Here is a 19,858-nt window from a genome sequence, read left to right on the forward strand (position 1 = left end):
AGATAGATAGATAGATAGATAGATAGATAGATAGATAGATAGATAGAGGAGTGGGGAATGTCATGAAATCAAGGAAGTTATCCTAAGGTGATACAACCCCACAAAAGCTTCAGCTCACTGACTAAAGTATGCTGGAGATGCTGGCATGAACAGTGACTGGAGTCAGGTGGGGCTACTCAGGGCAGACTTCATGGAGGAGGGGGCCTAGAATATAACAGAGCTCTTGGGCATCAGTAATGACGAATGAAACAAAAAAGGAAGAGCCTGGGCTCCTGTTCCCAACCCTCAGACTTGATCTCTTCCTTTCAGAGGAAGGAAGTGCCATTGAATAGGGTGAAAGTGATGGACTCAGTGTGCAGAATGGAACAGACATTTTTGGACATTGGTCCCCTGTGGGAATTCCTTCTGTTTTATTATGCATATTTGCCAAAGAGTTTTGTCATGTTCTTTTTCTTTCTCAGTGTGGAGGGGGTGGAGAGGGAAAGAAAATAAATGCTTGTTAGTTGAAAGAAATTATTGAAAAATGACTGAAGGGGGTTCATTAATTTTTTTTGAGGGGGAAGGCAAGGCAATTGGGGTTAAGCGACTTGCCCAAGGTCACACAATCAGTAAGTTGTCAAATGTCTGAGGCTGCAATTTGAACTCAGGTCCTCCTGACTCCAGGCCTGGTGCTCTATTCACTGTGCCATCTAGCTGCCCCAAAGGGGGTTCATTTAAAGTCATTTCACACAGGCTATGCTACTGCTCTCCATAGGTCTTCAGGAATAATCATTCCTTGACTTCGATTGGTGACATGACCCTGTGGCTGACATCTTATTGTTGGGAAGTTCTAATTCACATCTAATCAGAGTACTTCCTGCTACACCTCTAGTCATCACCCCCATCTGTGAACAGGGTGGGGCAAAAAGTGAGTAAGACTCATGGACTCCACCCTTTAAATACTGCCAACCAGTCAGAGAAGTAGTAACAGCGATATTATTAACAACAATAATAAGATACCTTTTATGTAAAGATGACACAATTTAGTTAGTCACCATCAGTATAACTTATACTTGGTGTAGTTTTTCCAGTAGTGAGGATGGATTTGAACTGAGTCATCTACACTCACTGGGTTTCCCTTGTTGGACCAACGTCAAAGCCTTAGTGAGACAGCTGTCTGGGATCTGGGGTACAAATGGAGACTATAGAACAAAACAAAGTTAATTGGTGTATGTGGGAATCAAACATCTCACCTTAACTTAATTGACAGTATAATCTCCCAGCCTACCAGGCCAATACACTTTCAATCACAAGGAGACATACGTGGAAAGATGTCCTAAAGGCAACTGAAAATACAGGGGACAAAAAGGGAGGACTGGAAGGCAAGTGAGATATCTCAGTTAGAGAAGTAAATGAAAGGTCATCAGCAGAAAGAATGCTAATTGGAGCTTTGAGACCAGATGAGTTTTTGAGGAAGAATGCATAGAGAAAAGAGCTCAAGGTAGAGGACTGAGATTTGAGAATTGTTCGCAGGGGACTGACTCTGTAGAGAAAGCAAAAAAAAAAAAAAGGAAGTCAGTGAAATAGGAAGAGAACCAGGAAAAGCTTATTATCATGGGCTCTGAAGAAGGAAAGAGCTTCAAGAAAAAGGAAGAAGTCACAGGCTTAGTATCCCTGATTCCACTCTTTCTCTCCTCTCCAGCCTGCCCTCCATAGAGCCCCCCAAAATAATCTTTCTACAGCAGGTCTTTCCTCTTCTACTCAAAAAACCTTTAATGGATCCCTAGGATAAATTACAGACTTCTCAGTCTGGCACTTAAAGTTAAAATGAAAATCCCCAACAACATTAAGGTCCTCAATAACCTGCCTCTTTTCCAGGAAAGGTCAATGTCGTGAAAACCCAGAGAGGAGCAAATACTCTGGAGGCTCAGGTGATGATACCACGAAGGATGAAAGTTGAGAAACAACCATTATAATTAGCAAGTAAGGCATAGCTGGAGGTATGGAGCCTGGTCAGTAGTCAAGGGTGCCTTGCTTGTCCTGGAGAAGGCAGGGGGATGTAAGGGACAGTGGAAGAGATGGAGGAGTCATTGTCTTCAGAGAGCAGCCCAGTGCTGGCGGTGGTTCTGGGGTGGGGGCCACACTAAATCAGAATTGGGATAGTGCCTCTCTGTAAGCAGCTCTAGAGGTGACCCAGGAACCTGGCAAGTGCCTTAGCCTTGACAGTTCTAGAAATCTAGGCATTGTGGGCCTGCTTTGTAGAGACAATCCCACCTTGATCCCTGATGCTGAATATTTCTGGTCTCACCTCCAATGCATCTACCCTATTCTGAGTTCTTGGGATCAGCAATTTGTTTAGTGTTAGCCCAGGCTGGGAAATGCCCTGTGTCTTCGGTTTAGGTGGTTAAATTCTGTTTGAGTACCATAGTCCTCCACAGTTATCTAGCACTGATTGCTCTGTAGACTAAAATCTGCCCTGGGACTGTCATTCTGAAACTCATAACTTTTCCCTTCTGAATTGGAAGATTTTTTTCTACCTAAGCAGAGAGTGTTTCAGGATTTCCCATAGTTGTTACACTCTAATGGGCTTGGGGGCAGGAGTGGTAAAAGCCAGAAAAAATAGGAAACCTCCAATATTTCCCTGGCTGACTCTGTGGATTAAGAAAAATGGGGTTTTCTGAATATTCAATTTTACCACTGGATTATAAATCCCTAACCATGGGGGTGAGGGCATAAATAAAACTGTACCATTTTATCCCTGCCTCCCCTCTACCACCACCACCACCACCCTCTCTCTCCACCACAATATGTGAACCCAACCACATTAGAATAACAACTCCCAAATGAGAACTCACATTTTACATAGCACAAAATACTTTTCTCATAAGAATCCTAGAATGTAGGTAGTATAAAATGCCCATTTTACAGATGAAGAAACAGAGGCTCACAGCAATGAACATGATTTGCTGAGTCACAGGTCACCCAGCAAATAAACAGGACAGGGCTGGGATTTAGACCCAGGTCTCCTGACTAGATATGGCATACTTTCCAATGTATGGGGTGAAGCAGGGATGGAGCCTACCTTACAGAAAATAAGCATGCCACTAAATTAACTTGGGGAGAAGGAAATGTAGCAGTATGGGCTACTGGTATATATCAGGGGTCTGGGACTTTGACCAGTAATTTCCCCATTAAGGATGTATTATTGGGTCACAAAGGCAGAGCTGGAAGGGACCATGGAGGTCATCTAGTCTAACCCTCTGATTTTACAGATGGGGAAATTGAGACTCAGAAAGTTATGTGACTTGTTGAAGCTGACATGGCTAATAATTATAGGGTCAAGATTTGAACCCAAACCATCTACCTTCAAATTCACCATTCTTTCCACTGACCATAGTAGGCATCATAGCAGTTGGAAGATTTAAATCCAGGCCCGCTATCTCCAAATCTGGCACTCTTCACACCACACCAAGGAAGTTTTTACATGTTTGTTTGCACTGGTCTCCCCTGTTATAGATTTTAAACTCCTTGAGGGCAGGGACTTTTTTTTGCTTTTTTGTATTCCCAGAACAGTACAGTTCCTGGCACATAGTAGGTGTTTAATAAATGTATATTAAATTGAACCGGATTGACTTTGGTCTGGAACCTGGTGGAGGGGGAGGAGGGTTGGGGTGATTGCAAAAGAAAGCAAACAGAGCTACAAGCAAGCTGAAGATCCTGAGAGTCCCTCGCTCAGCCTCTTAGGAGTTTATCTGCGGCTGGTTTGGAGGCCTGAATAGCATCCACTGGGGATGGCTTTGGGCACACTGCCCCATTAGTAAACATTACGTCCTTGCTTCGTGTCCTAGCATGTTGGAGAACTAGGTTGTGCTTTGCTAAGGGGTGGGGTCCCTGCAATGGGCCAAAGGGATCAGATCTGTCTCCTTTGATTAATACTTAGTCTTATCTCTAAAAGTCACATCAACACATCTCTGGACTATTTTCCTTCATCAACAACCTAGACAGACCAGTTTAACTTAAGAAGGCCTCAATGCTGAGAAGATACTGAGTCCTAAGATGAGGGCACATTGTATAGGAAGCACTGGATTCACTTTTCTGTTCATCTATTTCATCAGAGGGTGGCCCTCAACCAGAAGCCAAAAGACCTGTTGTTCAGGTCTAGCCCCACAGGGCTGCTGTGCCTGGGTTTCCCCACTTGGAAAATGAAATAGATGTAGCTAGGCCCCTCCCAAGGGTGTTGGGGGATGAGCTCATATCTACAGAGTGCTTTAGCTTCAAGGCACTAGAGAGATGTGAAGTTTATTGTGAATGTGATGAATTAGATCAGTAAAAATCAAAATCAGTTCCCCCAGCAAACTTTCTCCAATCCCCACCTGTCTCCATTTTCCAAATCTTGAACTATCCCAGAGGAAACCTGGGAGAAAACTTAGTGCCAGCAAATAGAGAGATGCGGGGCTCTTGGTTTCGGGTCTATGCCTAGGTCTCTCCCAACCTGAGCGGGTAGGGCTGTGTTATGAATTCGTCTTTCCTTGTCCCCTCCACCTACTTAGAACCCTGCTCTGGGGTTCGGGGCACTTAAGGTAGAGAGTGTGACAAAAGATTGGGGATCAGAGGACCTGAGTTTGAATAATGGTTTTGTTACTTGTTGCTTACTACTTAGAAGAGAAGCAGTGTAATATAGTGAAAAAAAAATGGTCTAGGATTTCAAATCTAGATAATATTTGCTTCCAAGGACAGGATACTTAACCTCTATTTCCTCATCTGTAAAATAGTACTCCCTCCCAGAATTGTAGTGAAAACCAAAAGAGATAAAGATGTAAAACATATCCTTATGTAAATATCTGTGTGACCTTGGATAAATCATTTAGCTTTAGTTCTCTCATCTGTAAAATGAGGGGGCTGGGTCAGATCTCTAAGGCTCCTAAAGCCTATGCTTTCAATTTAGGATCATAGGACCCTTGATCTGAGGCCAACCTTCTAATTTTTCAGATAAGGAGACTGAGGCTCAGAGAGATTATGTACTTTGCCCAAGGTCCCATAGGTAAGTCAGCATCAAAGGTGAGATTTGAATACAGGTCTGCTGATTCAAGAGCCAGTGGCTCTTTCCACAGCATCATACTGGCTTCTTTAGAAGAAGTTCCCAGTTTCCATTAGATCTCCTCAACTTTCTTCTTCTTCTTCTCTTTTTTCTCCTTCCTCTTATTTCTCTCTTGTTTCTCCTTTCTCTGTCTTTCTTCTTCTCCTCCTCTCTCCATCTTTCTGTCTCTCTTCCTTCTCTCTTGCTTCTTTCTGTCTCTTTCTTTCCCCTCTCTCTTTCTCCTGTTTCTATTTTTCCTGTCTCTCTTCTCTGAATCCCTCCCTTTCTCCTTCCTCTTCCTCTTTCTCCTTTTAATTTGTACAAAGTTCCTTCCATGTCCTACCAATTCTGAGTCTATGATCCCATAAACTGCCTCTCCACACCCACACCCCATCCATGCCTTCCTCGAAGGTACAGGTGAAATTAGGCGACAGAGGCTCTCATTGAGGACAGGGGGCCGGGGGTCTGGGGAATCCTTCGGACATCTGTCCGGGAAGCAGCTGCCATCTGCAGGCCGTAAAGGAGATCTCACTCGGCAGGTTCCTGGGAGTCAGCTTCGGACTAAACAAACAGGGAAGAGGATACTGAGTCCAAAGAAAGGCCAGAGGACGCAAACAGCCATAAGGAGGGCTCCTTCGCTCTCTGCCCCTGCCCGGGCTTGGGCTGGGAGGCGCATCCTGACGCTCTCTGGGGTTTAGAGGTGGGGCTCCTGGTACCGAGTGGTGAGACGAGCAGGTGACTTCCTGGTAACTCTACCCTCTCCACTGGTCTCGTCTCCCCTCCCTCCCCCACTCAAGGTGCAGCTACCTGGGGAGGGCAAAGCTTGGAAGTCTCACCTGGGGCCTGTCTACACTTCCTGAGCGAGGCACGGAGCCGTCTTCCCTGCCACGTGAATGCCTGTGCTCACCCCGACCTGGGACCCCGCGATGCAAGTGCGCCCCAGTCCAGTAACCGCGGGGCCGAGGTGACGCTCTCGGCGCTCTCTATTGGGCCAGGTGAGAGCGGGGTTAAAGCAGCCACTAAGATTGGGAGGGCCAAAGGAGAGAGGGGAGGGATTTCTAGCCGGGGCAGGGAAGGGGCCCATTTAATTCCTAGACAGAATCCGAATTAAGGGATTGGGTCACTTGTTTGGGTTCTAGTTGACCATAGTTACGATTCCCAGCAGTCTGAGTGCTGTTCATAGGATATCTCTGTCCAACATCAGCCCTTCCTCACGCACATCCCTCCGCCTTACCCCGGCCAGCGTACTTTAGCTAGCTAGCGGGCGGGAAGGGTTAAATGCTAGCAGGGCAGCCTGGGTGCGGGTCGGAGAAAGTGGCTTTTGGAGAAAGTAGCTTTGTTGAGAGGGGGGAGGGCAAAGTCCCAGGAGCCTGAAGTGGCCGGTCCGAGAGTCCTAGCAATTAATAACCCACAGTGGCTGGATGGGGAACCCAGTGCATCTCCTGATCATCGCTGCTCTCGCTGGGGACTGTCGGGGCAGGTGCTCTCAGACGTTACCGGGATGTCCCATCCACCTGCAGGCTGAGGCAGCTAATAGACAGGGTGGTGTGTACACGATGTTGGGCTGGGGCTGGGGCCGGGGCCGGGGCTGGGGCCGGGGCCGGGGCCGGGGCCGGGGCTGGGGCTGGGGCCGGGGCGGACGAGGGACTGATTGGAGGCATCTGGGAAGGGTCAATAGGCTTAGTTCTCTCCGGTTTCTAGGAGGTTTACTTTAGCAAACATTTTAAGTGCCCACTGCTTGGTAACCCTTAATCTCTTGCAAGTGGGGTGCCTTCTCCCCCTTGGGCATGGCTAATAATACAGACACTACCTACCTCACAGGTTATTATGACAATCAAATGTAACAATGTCTGTATACGGTATACATATATACTTACATATGACTGTATATATGTATATATGAGGAGAGAGGGAGACAGACAGTCATAGAAAGTTTAATAGGAAATGGACTTGTGATTTCATTAGGGAAGAAAATACTCAATGAGGAAATTCCCTCTACTAAAATAAATTGGCACCTACCTGTAACTTACAGTTTTAAAGGATTGCCTGGGGACTAAGAAGTTAATTGACTTGCCCAGGGTCATACAGCCTTGTGTGTCAGAAGTGGAACTTGAACCCAGGTTGTCTTTCTTTGACCACTATTCCACTCTGTAGACTTTAAAAGTACAACACTTGTTGAAAACTAAAAATGAATAATTTAATTTTTAAAAAAGCACTGCAAAAATGTAAGCTGTCATTATTGTTATGTGGGCAAAGGTCTAAAATTGACAACGAAATGACTTTATTCAATTTGACAAACATCTATTAAGCACCCACAGTGTACAGGGCTCCAGGAGGTGCTGGGGAGATACAGATGCCTCACTTAGACCTAGAGTAGGCTTTTTCCAACTCTGAATCGATGATCTGATTATTGTGTGAATTGTCTCCCCCTCCCCATCTCCCTCTTCTCTACTTCAGTACAGGTGAATTCAGCCTGTCCTCAGTCCTGGCCTTCAGGGAGCCTCTAATCTAGTAGGGAGATGTGATGGGGGAGGGTTGGTGAAAAAAAGAACGCTAGCTTGGAGGTCAGAGGGTTCACATCCTGTTTCTTTTTTATTTTGGCCTTTCAAAGGGGGGAAAGCAGGGCAGTTGGGGTTAGATGACTTGCCTAAGGTCACACAGCCAGTAAGTGTTAAGTGCCTGAGGCCGGACTTGAATTCAGGTCCCCCTGACTCCAGGGCAGGTGCTCTGTTCCCTTCACCACCTAGCTGGCAGAGCATCCTGTTTCTAATAGTTTTCTACCTTTGTGACCTTTGCTAATTCACTTAATCCCCCTGGGCCTCAGTTTTCTCATATATAAAGTGTAGACATTGGATTAGATGGTTTCTGAGGTCTCCTTTTGCTCGAGGATCAGATCTGAATGCATGTTTTTTTATTTATTTGGTTTTTTTTTTTACTGTCATTATTTACATGTGATCCTAGAGAACCTGCTAATCCAAACCCCTCATTTTACAGATGTCAGAAAACTGAGATTTGCATGTGATCACGAAAGTACATGTCACCAAAGTACCACAGGTGACATTTGAACACAGGTCCTTTAACTCCAGGGCCAATGCGCCTTCAGTTGCTCTGCATTCAGCCTCTGTGATAACTGCACCAGAGAGGGGCCAGCAGAGTGGCCTTAGGAGGGTAGCTACTATTTGGGGGTGGGGTTATAGAGCCAGGAATAAAGGAAGGCTTCCCAAAATTCTGAGATTAATGAAACCCCTAACTGGACAACCAACCAACTGTGTGTTTGTTTAAACTATACCTACAGATATCATCAGCATAATAGCTAGAATTTATGTAGCACTTTAAAATTTGCTAAACAATTTTTATCTCATTTAATCCTCACTATATTCCTGTAAGGGGGAGGTGTACTTTGTTAATCCCATTTTAGAGATAAGGAAACTGGGGCTGAGGCCTTGAAATTTAGCCCCACAGCTAGTTAAGTGTCTGAAGTAGGATTTGAACTCAGGCCTTCCTGACTCCAAGTACAGCACTCTAACCACTTCCTCTACCAACGTAGATAAATTGGCACATTATGTGCAGCTTTACAGTCGCTCAAGACCTATGACTGAGGGCACCAAGAGGTTAAGTGACTTGCCCAGAGTCATATGGGATGTGTTAGAGAAGGATCTTGAACTCAGGTCTTCTTGGCTCAGAGATTAACTTTCTGCCTATGACATAAAACCCCCTCCTTAGGACAAGCTTTTCAGATTTTTCAGTTTCCAGGATCTGAATATCTGGACCCAACTTGACATTTGGGGATTTGGGCCATGGTTTTGTACTGCCAACAGAATAGAAGCAAGCTTTAGAAATCATCCTCTTAGCAGGGAGGCAGTCAGTGGACACTAAGGAGTTTGGGCCCTGTTGCTTCCTAGAAGCATGCAAATTACAGTTCTAGAAGCCCTGGCCAGCTTCTGGTTCATCCTGCTTTGGATATGAGGTGGGAGAGTTGTTGTTCAAAAGATTTTTGCACTGGGCAGAATCCAAGTTCAAGGTCTGAACTGAAATTAGGAGGAGGGATTGGACTGCAGAGGGTTCTAACTAATCAGTGAGTTCACTCTGAATTGGCTTGGGTGTTTCCCCCTCTCTTTCCTTTCCCTCCATTCTTCCCTAATCTCCCTTGGCCTTCACTTTTTCTTGATCTTCCCTGACAGGGGCCCAAGTCCACTCCTCCCTCTGCTCTCCAATCTGTATTTAGTGCCCTTCCTCCTCCCCAACTCCTCCCCTCCTTCCTGCTGCCATACCCTTCCTTACCTTTGTCCTCTTTCCTTCCTCAATAGATGGACAACGAGACTGGGCTACCCGTGGAAGAGAATGCTACCATCCAAAGTACTATGCTGACCTCCCAAATGGCGGAGGGGTTGCTACATACCAGCGTCCTCCCTTTTGCTGACCCAGGCTTCCCCACCAGCGGGGATGGCCCTCATCTGAGCAGGGCCTGGAACAGCTCCCAGGGCTCCAAACAGCTCTTCCTCACCACCCCCCTTGCCCAGGGCATCTCAGGACTGTTTGTGTGGTCGGCCCTGGTGCTGACCTGCCACCAGGTAAGGCTCTCCCTATCTTTCCAGATCTCCCTAGACATGGAAAGCACTTTACATGTAAACGTGTCTTCCATGTAAAATCCATATAAACAACCAGCATGAAAGCTTCACTCATTTTCAGTGCTCCCCACATCTGTCCCTGAGCTCTAAACCTTGGACAGGGAAAGCAAGTCCTGGATGGTTGGCATATCATCCTAGAGTCTGTTTGGGATTGTATCATTGTAAATCATTGGTTTAGAGATGAAGAGACTTTAGATGTTATCCAGCCATGGGGAACCTCAAGGCCACATGTGACCCTCTAGGTCCTCAAGGGCAACCCTTTGACTGAATCCAAACTTCACAAAACAAATCTCCTTAATAAAAGGATTTGTTCTGTGAAACTTGAACTCAGTCAAAAGGCCACACCCAAGGACCTGTGGCCTCAACCCTTCAGGTTCCCCACATCTTCAGCCCCTTCATTTTACAGATAAGGAAATGAAAGCCTAGAGAAATGAAATGACTTGTCCGGGCCCACATTGATCATTAAGTATTCCAACTCCAAATCCAGCATTTTGGAGTTGGAGCATTATATTTTGGAGCATTATATCACATACTAACAAGAAACGCTTTTCATTCCCTGCTTCTGTGCAAGTCATGTGTTGTGTTGGGGATATAAAATCCGTACTCTCTAGGAACATATATTTTAGGAGGGGAGATGGAGGGTTTATTAATCAGTCAATCACTGAACATTTATTAAGTACTTCCTGTGTACCAGACACCATGCCAAGCTCTGGGGATGCCAAAAAAGCAGTCCCTGCCCCCAGGACCTTGCAGTCTAATGGGAGACAAAACAAACAAACAAATATATACAAAGCAAGCTATGTACAGATTAAATAGGAAATGACTAACAGAGAGAAAACACTGGAATTAGGAGGGGTTGGAGGTTTCCTGTAGAAGGTGGGATTTTAGTTGGGATGTAAAGGAACCCAGGTGTTTTAGCAGTTGGAATAGAGAAAGGAGAATGTTCTGGGAATGGGGGATAGCTAGAGAAAATGCCCAGGGTGTCTTGTTCATGGAACAGTCAGGAACCCAATGTCACTGGATCACAGAGAGGGAATCCTCAAGGAAGGTATCAGAAGACTGGAAAGGTAGGAAAGGGAAATGTTATGAATGCCAAATAGAGTGTATTGTATTTGCTCCTGGAGGCAATAGGAAGACACTGGAATTTGAGTCAGGGAGTGGCATGATCATCAGGCCTGTGTTTTTAGGGAACTTATTTTAGTGGCTGAATGGAGAATGAATTGGAGTGGGGAGAAGCTTGAGGTGGGCAGACCCACCAGCAGGTTATTGAAGTAATCCAGGTGTGAGTGATGAGGGCCTGCACCAGAGAGGTGATGGTATCACAGGCAAGATGCTGAAAAGGTAAAATCAATAGGCCTTGGCAACAGGTTGGAGACAGGGAGTGAGAGAGAGTGAGGGATGCATGATGATTCCCAGGTTTTCCAGCCTGAAGGACTGGGAGGGTGGTGTTGTCTCAAAGGAGGGGGTAAAGTTAAGGGAGAAAGATAATGAATTCTGTTTTAAACATGCTGAGTTTTAGATGTCTATTCAACATCCAGCTTGAGCTGTCTCAAAGGCAGTTGGAGATGTGAGATTGTAGGTGTGCAGAGGTTGGGGCAGGGTAGGTAGATATGAGAATCGTCAGCATAGAGCTGGTAATTATATCCACGGAAGCTGATGAGGTCAGCAGGTTAAGTAGTATAGAAAAGGGCCAGGACAGAATCCTGAGGGACACCTGTGATTAAAAGGACATGATCTGAATGAGGATCCAGAAAAGGAAACTGAGACTGGGTAGGAAGATATAGACAGGAGAAGAATCAGGAGAGAGTGGTGTCCTGAAAGCTGAGAGAGAAGAGAGTCTGGAGGAGGAGGGAGTGATGGACAGTGTCACAGGCTGCAGAGAGGTCCAGGAGAGTGAGGCCACTAGGTTTGACAGCTGAGAGATCACCAGTGACTTAGGAGAGAGAAGTTTTGGTGCAATGATAAGACAGAAGCCAGATTGTAAAGAAGAGAGCAAGAGGAGAGAAAGTGGACTCATATAATGTGGATGACCTTTTCTAGTAGTTTAGGAACAAAGGGCAGAGGAGATCTTGGGCAATAGTGGAGATGGAAGGATCAAGTGAGGGTGTTTTCAGGATAGGGGACACAAGGACATGTGCAAAGTGACATTATAAAGTAATATATTCTAATAACAAAAGAAGTTACTCTGGATTGGGACAGAGAGAGGTAGTGTGGTATAATGGCTAGAGAGGTGACCTTGGCATCCGGAAAATCTGAGTTCAAATCCAGTCTCAGACACTTACCAGCTGTGTGACTCTGTGCTTCACCTCTGTTTGCCTCAGTTTCCTCATTTGTGAAATGGGGATAATAATAGGACCTACCTCCCAGGTAGGTAGATAGGTAGGACTGGTATGGGGATAAAATGAGAAAATAATTGTAAAACACTTCATACAGTGCCTGGCACATAAGTTGTTGTGAAGATCAAATGAGATAATAATTGTGAGCACTACATAAATGCTAGTTATTACTCTCATTAGAAAGCTGACACTTGGGGCAGCTAGGTGAATAGAGCACTGGCCCTGGAGTCAGGAGGACCTGAGTTCAAATTCAGCTCCAGACACTTAACACATTTGCTAGCTGTGTGACCTTGGGCAAGTCACTTAACCCCAATTGCCTTGCCTGCCCCCCTCAAAAAAAAAGTGAAAAACAAAAAGCAAAAAAAAAAAAAGAAAGAAAGAAAGAAAGAGAAAGCTGACCTTTGAGTCAGGTAGATCTGGGTTCAAGTCTTGTCTCTGACATACCCTAGCTATATGATGCTTAATTTCTCAGTGCCTTAGGCAACTCTTTAGGCCTTTGGCTTCAGGAAAGGTCCCAACCTGTATTGGCTGAGGGAGTTTCTTTATCCATTAAATCCCAGCCTCTATCCGTATCTCTCAAGCAGGAGGCAGTACTTAAACTGGACCTTGAAGGAAGGTGGGGAAGGGAGTGGAGACCACTCTAGGATGGAGGAACAGGAGAAGCAAGAATGCAGAGGGGAGAATGTCAGTCCCACAAGGACAAAGATTGGTTTTTCCTTGGGTTTTCATATTCTTAATAGTGCAGGACCCAGCATGTAGTAGACACATAAAAAATGCTTCTTGCTTGATGGTGTATTCAAGGGATAATGAACTGACCAGTTTGATTCCGAAAGAAAACTCACATAGGAGAGTAGTGAGGGCTAAGTCTATTAAAACAAACTGACATAGTGTAGACAGTAGAGAGCCAGGGAAGGTTGGAGTCTGGAGCGGGGAAGACCAGCAGTGTGTGTGTCACGGGAGAAACAAAAGTACAAAGCCATGTTTTAGAGAGATAGGAGAAATTAAAAATGGGAGGCTTGAAATAATCCAGGTGAGGGGTGAAGAGGGTGTGGCCTAAGGCAGCAGGTAATAGGAGGAATGAAATAATTACAGCTGATACTTTTATGCTGCTTTTGGCCAAGAGTCACGTAAAGCAAGTAGTGCAAGTTATTATTTTACAAACTGGGGCACAGACCCCCCAAATTTGCCTAGGGTCACAAAGAGGGGGAAGTTTAGAGGATGAGTTTTTCTAATTGAAGGATAAGAGGCACAGACCCCATGCTGTGACAGGTCTTCAGTGCAGGTGGTGGTTACCACCCTGCAAAAGAGATAGCCAGCTTCCCACCTGCTTGGGAACTCTGAAACCCTGGAGCTAGGAGCATGAGGGAAATGGGGCGAGCCCAGCACTGAGCACCTGCTGCTGGAGCTGAGCCCTGCTGTGGGGGTGGGGAGGAGAGGCAGGAAGGGTGTCACAGGGACAGGGAAGGCTCCAGCTGCCACTAGCATGATAGCACCAAGTGAAAAGGACTTTGCCCGAGCTCTGGGGAGGATGCCATCTGCCCCTCCTCCTTAACTGCCCTTCCCCCAGGCACAGTTGGTCCTAGGATGGAGAGTAGCAGATCCCTCTCTGGCAAGGCAAGTCTTATGGAAAGCTCTCATGGTGACTTTAGTTACTGTCTGGCCATCCCACTGCCTCTCTGTCCTTTAATGGAGCAAAGACATGAGCCTGACCATTCAGCATTCAGTAACCGAGGCTCATAAAACAATTGGAAGCCTTTGTACTTCTACAGCCTTCAGATGCTCTGCAAAGTCCTTTCGCAGCAGGGCAGGAATTATTATCCCTCCTTAACAGATGTGGCAGCTGAAGCCCCCACCTGCTTAGTGAAACCCTAAGTAAGTTTACCTGGGAAGTTTATGTTAGAGCTGGGACCACAACAGAGCTCTGACATCCCTTAGATGCATAGAATACTTCAAGGTAGTTTGGCTTATATCCTCTTATAAGAGAAGTTGCAGAAATATTATTATTACCCCAGGGCAGCTAGGTGGACAGTGGCTAGAGCACCAGTCCTGGAATCAGGAGGACCTGAGTTCAAATCCAGTCTCAGACACTTATTACCTGTGTGACCTTGGGCAAGTCACCTAACCCTGATCAAGTTTTGAAAAAAAAATGTGTTATTAACCCATTTTACAGATGAGGAAACTAGGGGTTCTGGAGAAGTTAAGTGACCTCCCAAGGCCCCACAGGAAGTTAACACAGGAGCAAGATTAAAAACCCTGTTTTTCTGACTCCCAAGTTCTGTATTTGTGTCCTTATTTCTTTGAAATAAGCTTGAGAAAAGGCTCTGCTTCCTTTATGGTTTTATATCCCCAGCATTTAGCACAATGCCTGGAACATAGTAAGTCCTTTATAAGTTACTCGTTGGTTGATTGATTGATTGATTTAGCACCTGCTCCTTTTTCTCAAGCATCTATAACAAGTATCTATCTCAAGTATTCATCTATACTATCATATAGTAGAAAGCTAGATGACAGCAGTAGAGAAAACACTAAGCCCAGAATCAGGAAGACCTGAGTTCAAATCCAGCCTCAGGTATTAGTGTGACCCTGGGTGAGTCACCTAACCTCTGCTTGCATCAGGTTCCTTATCTCTAAAAGGGGGATAATTGCAGCACTTACCCCTTAGGGTTGTTGTGAAGTTAATATGAGAAAATTATTGGAAAGCAGTTAGCATAGTGCCTTGTCCAAGATCACACAGCTAGTTAAATGTGAAGTGTTAGAAGCTGGATTTGAACTCATATCCTCCTGATTTGAAGACCAGTGTTCTATCCACTGCACCACCTCGTAAGTGCTATATAAATCCTATTATTATTAGCTATTATTATTAATAGTAAATATTTGTTGATTGACTAATTTTTATTTTCTATTCCTCTTTTCTTTTGTTACCTGTCAGCACATTATACACCATTTGGTGGTTAGGCTAAAGTCTTCTCATTGGCCCAATCTAGTAAAAGACTTAGGGAAAGATGAAAAATTGGAATCATGATGGCATTTTTCTGATTATGTATCAGTCACAGAATTTCAGAGTTGGAAGAGACCTTGGTGTCCATTTAATCCATCTCATACCACTCCCACCTCCCAAAAGATCCCTACTAAACCACTCTCAATAAGTGGTCATCCATTCTTTTTTTTTTTTATTTTTTTGGAGGGGGAAGGCAAGGCAATTGGAGTTAAATGACTTGTCCAAGATCACACAGCTAGTTAAATGTGAAGTGTTAGAAGCTGGATTTGAACTCATATCCTCCTGATTTGAAGACCAGTGTTCCATCCACTGTACCACCTAGCTGCCCCAGGTCATCCATTCTTTACTCAAAGGCTTATAGGAAGGGAGAACGCACTTATCTCCCAAGCTGCCCTATTCTACTTTTGGATGACTTAATCATTAGAAATTTTTTCCTTTTATTTATTTGTTTGTTTGTTCCGTTCATTCATTCATTCATTCATTTTTGCTTTTTGGAGGGGAGAAGGCAGGGCAATTGGGGTAAGTGACTTGCCCAAGGTCATACAGCTAGTAAGTGTTAAGTGTCTGAGACCGAATTTGAACTCAGGTCCTCCTGACTCCAGGGCTAGTGTTCTATTCACTGTGCCACCTAGCCACCCCTAAGTTTTTTCCTTTTAACAAGCCAAAATTTTCATTCTTGCAACTTCCACCCCTTAGTGTTGATTCTTCCCTGTTGGATCAAATAGAACAAGTCTAATCTCTCTTCCATGTGACAGTTCCTTAAGGGCATCTGTCATATTCTTTATGAGTCTTCTCCATATTTAATCATGTTTGACTCTTTGTGACCCCGTTTGGGGTTTTCATGGCAGAGACACTAGAATGGTTCGCTATTTCTCTAGTTCATGTTACAGATGAGGAAACTGAGGCAAATGGTATTAAGTGACTTGCTCAGGGTCATGAGGCTAGTAAGTGTCTGAGACCATATTAGATGAGTCTTCCTGAATCAGGTCCAGTGCTCTGTGCACTGTGGCGCCACCTGGCTGCCTTCTTCTCCAGGTTAAACATCCCCAGATCTATGAACCCCTCTTCTCATAGCACAGACTTTATACTATTCATTATTCTGATTGCCCTTCTCTAGACATTCTTCCACTTACCAATGTCTTTCCCAGAAAGCAGTGCCCTGACCTGAACACAATACAGTGAAATCATATCATACTCTCATTTAATTTATTCAGCATCTACCCCCTACGGTTGTTGTGAGGATAAAATGAGAAAATAATTATAAAGCCCTTAGCACAGTGCCCGGCTGTATATGCTTTATGAATACTGTCATTATTATTAATAGTTGATATTTGTTGATTGATTAATCTTTATTTTCTATTCCTCTTTCCTTTTGTTACCTGTTAGCACATTATACACCCTTGGTGGTTAGGCTAGAGTCTTTTCCTTGGCCCAGTCTAGTAAAAGCCTTAGGGGAAGATGGATAATTGCACTCACTGGAATGATGCTCCTTGGCCAATGGCCTGTTAGTGCTGGGGTGACTCCCTCCCCCTCACTACAGTTCCCCAGTGAGCTTGACTGAGTGAATGGGGCACACAAGTTCCAACCCTGGAGTGCAATCATTGAATGAAAGGTCTTGGGACTCTCTATATTTCTGATCCTTTATCTTTTATTTTTCTTAACCTTCTCCCCTACCCCTATCTCTGACCACACTGATGGAGAGAGGCTCTGCCATTTGCCATTGACAAGGACACAGAGGCCTTTGTGATTGGGATAAATGTCCTACCTCAACACTGGAGAATGAGGTCCTCCTTGTAGGGAGAGAGCCAGTCTCCTTTCCATCAATTGGAGACATGAAGGCCAAGGGACTTTTATGAAAGAATGTCAATGTTCTGTCCCCCATTCTGACTTTTACTCTCCTCTTCCTCCTCCCTGATGTGGGTCTTGGCTTGTGAGGGATAAAATTCTCCCCATAAATTAAGTTCCAGTTGAATAAGAAAGTAATTAATTGCATGTTAAGCTAATTAAAAGGGGCAAAGGCATAAAACTTACCACTACAAGACATGAACTGTAAACCTGTGCCCATCAGGTTTCAAGAAAAGGCTCTCAGCCCCTGTGAATTGCTTAAATTTCCTACTGAGGATGGACAATATTCTGATGAGAAAGAATGAAGACCACTCAATTTAAGAGATTTTTGAGGACACTTCTATGTACAGCTTTTATCTCACTTTATTTAGTCTTTAGAACCTAAACATGTTATAAGATACAACCCCTTTGTGCTCCAGAATATAATCTTACCATCACAGAGTATACTGGGACTCATCTCCTTTTTCTGTTGGGCTATTTAACATGACCCAAAATGTCATTAGCTTTTTTTGGGTGGCCATATCACAATATTGGCTCATTTCATGTGTCCCCTCTACTAGAAGCCTCAGATAGCTTTAGATAAACTTCTGTTCCCCTCCCCTCCCATCGCCCCCATTTTGTACTTGTGAAACTATTTCTTGAGTCTGAGTATAAGACGTTACATTTGTCCCTATTCCATCTCATCAGATGTAACTCAAAATTCTAGCCTGTCAAGATTTTTTGGATTGTGACTCTCTCATTCAGTGTATTGTCCATACCTCTTAGCTTTGTGTCCCATGAACAGTTCATAACCATGCTGTCTGTGCTCACATTCAAGGTACTGATAAAAAAATGTTAAACAGCACAACTCCTTGGACTATGCCACTGAAGATCTCCTTACAAATGGTCAGTGGTTAATGGCATCTCTTTAAGTCTGGTCTTTCAACTAGTCCTCAATTCAGCTAATTGGGCTATTACCTAATTGTGAATTTTGTTCAGCCACAGATCTCTTTTGTATGTATAACTAGGAGCTGAGTAGAGAACTTGGCATCTGCGGGGGGTCAGCGTCCTCATGTTCTCTCTCCTTTCCCTTTTAAAAGTCACTTCTCTAAAAGGGAATAGATAAGTGAAAGGTACAAAGTGACTGATAAGTCTTTGTGTTATTTGCCCTTCCCAGAGGTATCTACCTCTTAAGGGTGCAAGGCAACTTTCATCCATTTCAATTATGAGATGTGTATTAATAAATCATGCAATCAGCAGATATTAATTAGGCACCTACTGTGTGTTAGGCATTCTGCCAAGTGCTAGGAATTCAAGGACAAAAATGAAACCCAGCACCTGTCCTTGAGAAGTTTTGCACTCGAGTGGGAAGACAACATATAAACATAAGGTTGAAGTATATGTGAGATATATTCAAGAAAAATACAATGTAATTTTGGTGGAGAGGGATCAAGAAAGTTCACATGAGGGGCAGCCAGGTGGCACAGCAAGTAAGAGCACCGGCCCCAGTGTCGGGATGACCTGGATCAAATCCGGGCTCAGATACTCAGCACCACACCCAGAAATAACTGGCTGTGTAACCTTGAGCAAGTTACTTAACCCTGATTGCTTTAAAAAAAAAAAAAGAAAGTTCACATGAAGGGGGTGGGTGGAAAACACTTAGTCACTGGGAATACAAAGATATTTTGTCCTTTACCTGGTCCTTTACTCTTAAGGAGCGTGCATTCCACTGGGTTGGTGGACAATATGGCGAGTACATAGATAAGTATAATACAAGTTATGATGTGATTCAATTCAACTCAATTTATCTAGCACTTATTCAGCATCTAATATATGCCAAGAATTGTGCTAGTCCTGGAGATGTAAGGACACAAAAAGCTTCCTTCTCATGAAGCTTTAGGAGATGTACCTTTCTAGATAAGTAAAAATAAAATACATTTCAAGTAAATATAAAGTCATTTGCTGGGGCCCAGGGCATCAGCAAACTCAGGTAGGAGTTAGCATTTGACCTGAGCCTTGAATGATGGCTCCATTAAGGCAGATAGGTGGCATAGTGGATAGAGTGACTGGAGTCATGAAGATCTGAGTTCAAATCCAGCCTCAGATACTTACTGGCTGTGTGACCCTGGGCAAGTCATTTCACCTCAGTTTACCTTGGTTTCCTTATTTGTAAAATGGGGATAATAATAGTACCTACCTTCTAGGGTAGGTTGTGAGGATAGAATGCGATAATATTTGCAAAGGTGTAGGTTCTGTAGGAATACTTATTCCCTTCCTTCTTCCTCCTCCCAAGAGGAAGTCACTTAACCCCAATTGCCCTCCAAAAAGCAAAAAAAAAAAAAAGTGAGCATTTGTTGTGGAGGCAAAGGAAAGATCAGAGCTCTGGAGTAGACCTCAGAGTCACTTAGTCCATCTCCCGCTCTCCTTCATTTTACAGATGGGGAAACTGAGGCCCAGAGAGGTTAAGTGATTTGCCCAATGTCACACAGGTAGTAAGTATCAGAGCAGGGATTTGAACCCAGGTCCTCTCTCCAGGGTTCTTTCCACTAGACCATGCTGCCTTTCCAAGGCCTCTAAGATAATCTGACTGTATAATGTGTGTGTATGTGCATATGCACACACTATAAGGCCATAAAGAGGGAATGGGGGAGGTGACTTACCCGAGCCCCGCAGGACCCACTTGCCCTTCTCTTCCCCTCCCGTCAGATCTACCTGCACCTGAAATTCTACACCGTGCCCAATGAACAGCGCTACATCATCCGCCTCCTCTTCATCGTCCCCATCTATGCCTTTGACTCCTGGCTCAGCCTCCTCCTCCTTGGAAGCCACCAGTACTACGTCTATTTTAACTCAGTGCGAGATTGCTACGAAGGTGAGCCTGAGATGGGTGGGGGGAGAGATGCCCAGAGGAGCCCTGGGGATGCTGGGGAAACTGAGGCTTCAGAACGGCCTGTGACAGGTGTGGGGAGAGATGCCCAGAGGGGCCCTGAGGATGCTGGGGAAACTGAGGCTTCAG

At 44.7% G+C, this 19,858-nt stretch overlaps 1 protein-coding gene across 6 annotated transcripts in view; it reads left to right on the forward strand.

Annotated features, from left to right (window-relative positions):
• TMEM184A (transmembrane protein 184A) overlaps nucleotides 1-19,858 on the forward strand; it is a 53,886-nt gene that overhangs the window by 17,664 nt on the left and 16,364 nt on the right. Inside the window, exons 2-6 of one of the 6 annotated variants that reach the window (XM_069084820.1) lie at nucleotides 755-907; nucleotides 1,858-1,962; nucleotides 5,854-6,051; nucleotides 9,364-9,627; nucleotides 19,549-19,714. In XM_069084820.1, the coding sequence (XP_068940921.1) occupies nucleotides 9,364-9,627; nucleotides 19,549-19,714 (430 nt within the window). In that variant the 5' untranslated portion in view covers nucleotides 755-907; nucleotides 1,858-1,962; nucleotides 5,854-6,051. Of the gene's footprint in view, nucleotides 1-754; nucleotides 908-1,857; nucleotides 1,963-4,993; nucleotides 5,021-5,620; nucleotides 6,052-9,363; nucleotides 9,628-19,548; nucleotides 19,715-19,858 lie in introns of those variants that run through there. The other 5 variants (XM_069084821.1, XM_069084822.1, XM_069084818.1 and 2 more) reach the window with 5 other exon arrangements.

This window comes from Petaurus breviceps, unplaced genomic scaffold (assembly GCF_028583685.1).
Source record: "Petaurus breviceps papuanus isolate PSGF00001 unplaced genomic scaffold, PetGlider_PUasm1.0 175, whole genome shotgun sequence".
NCBI lineage: Eukaryota > Metazoa > Chordata > Mammalia > Diprotodontia > Petauridae > Petaurus > Petaurus breviceps.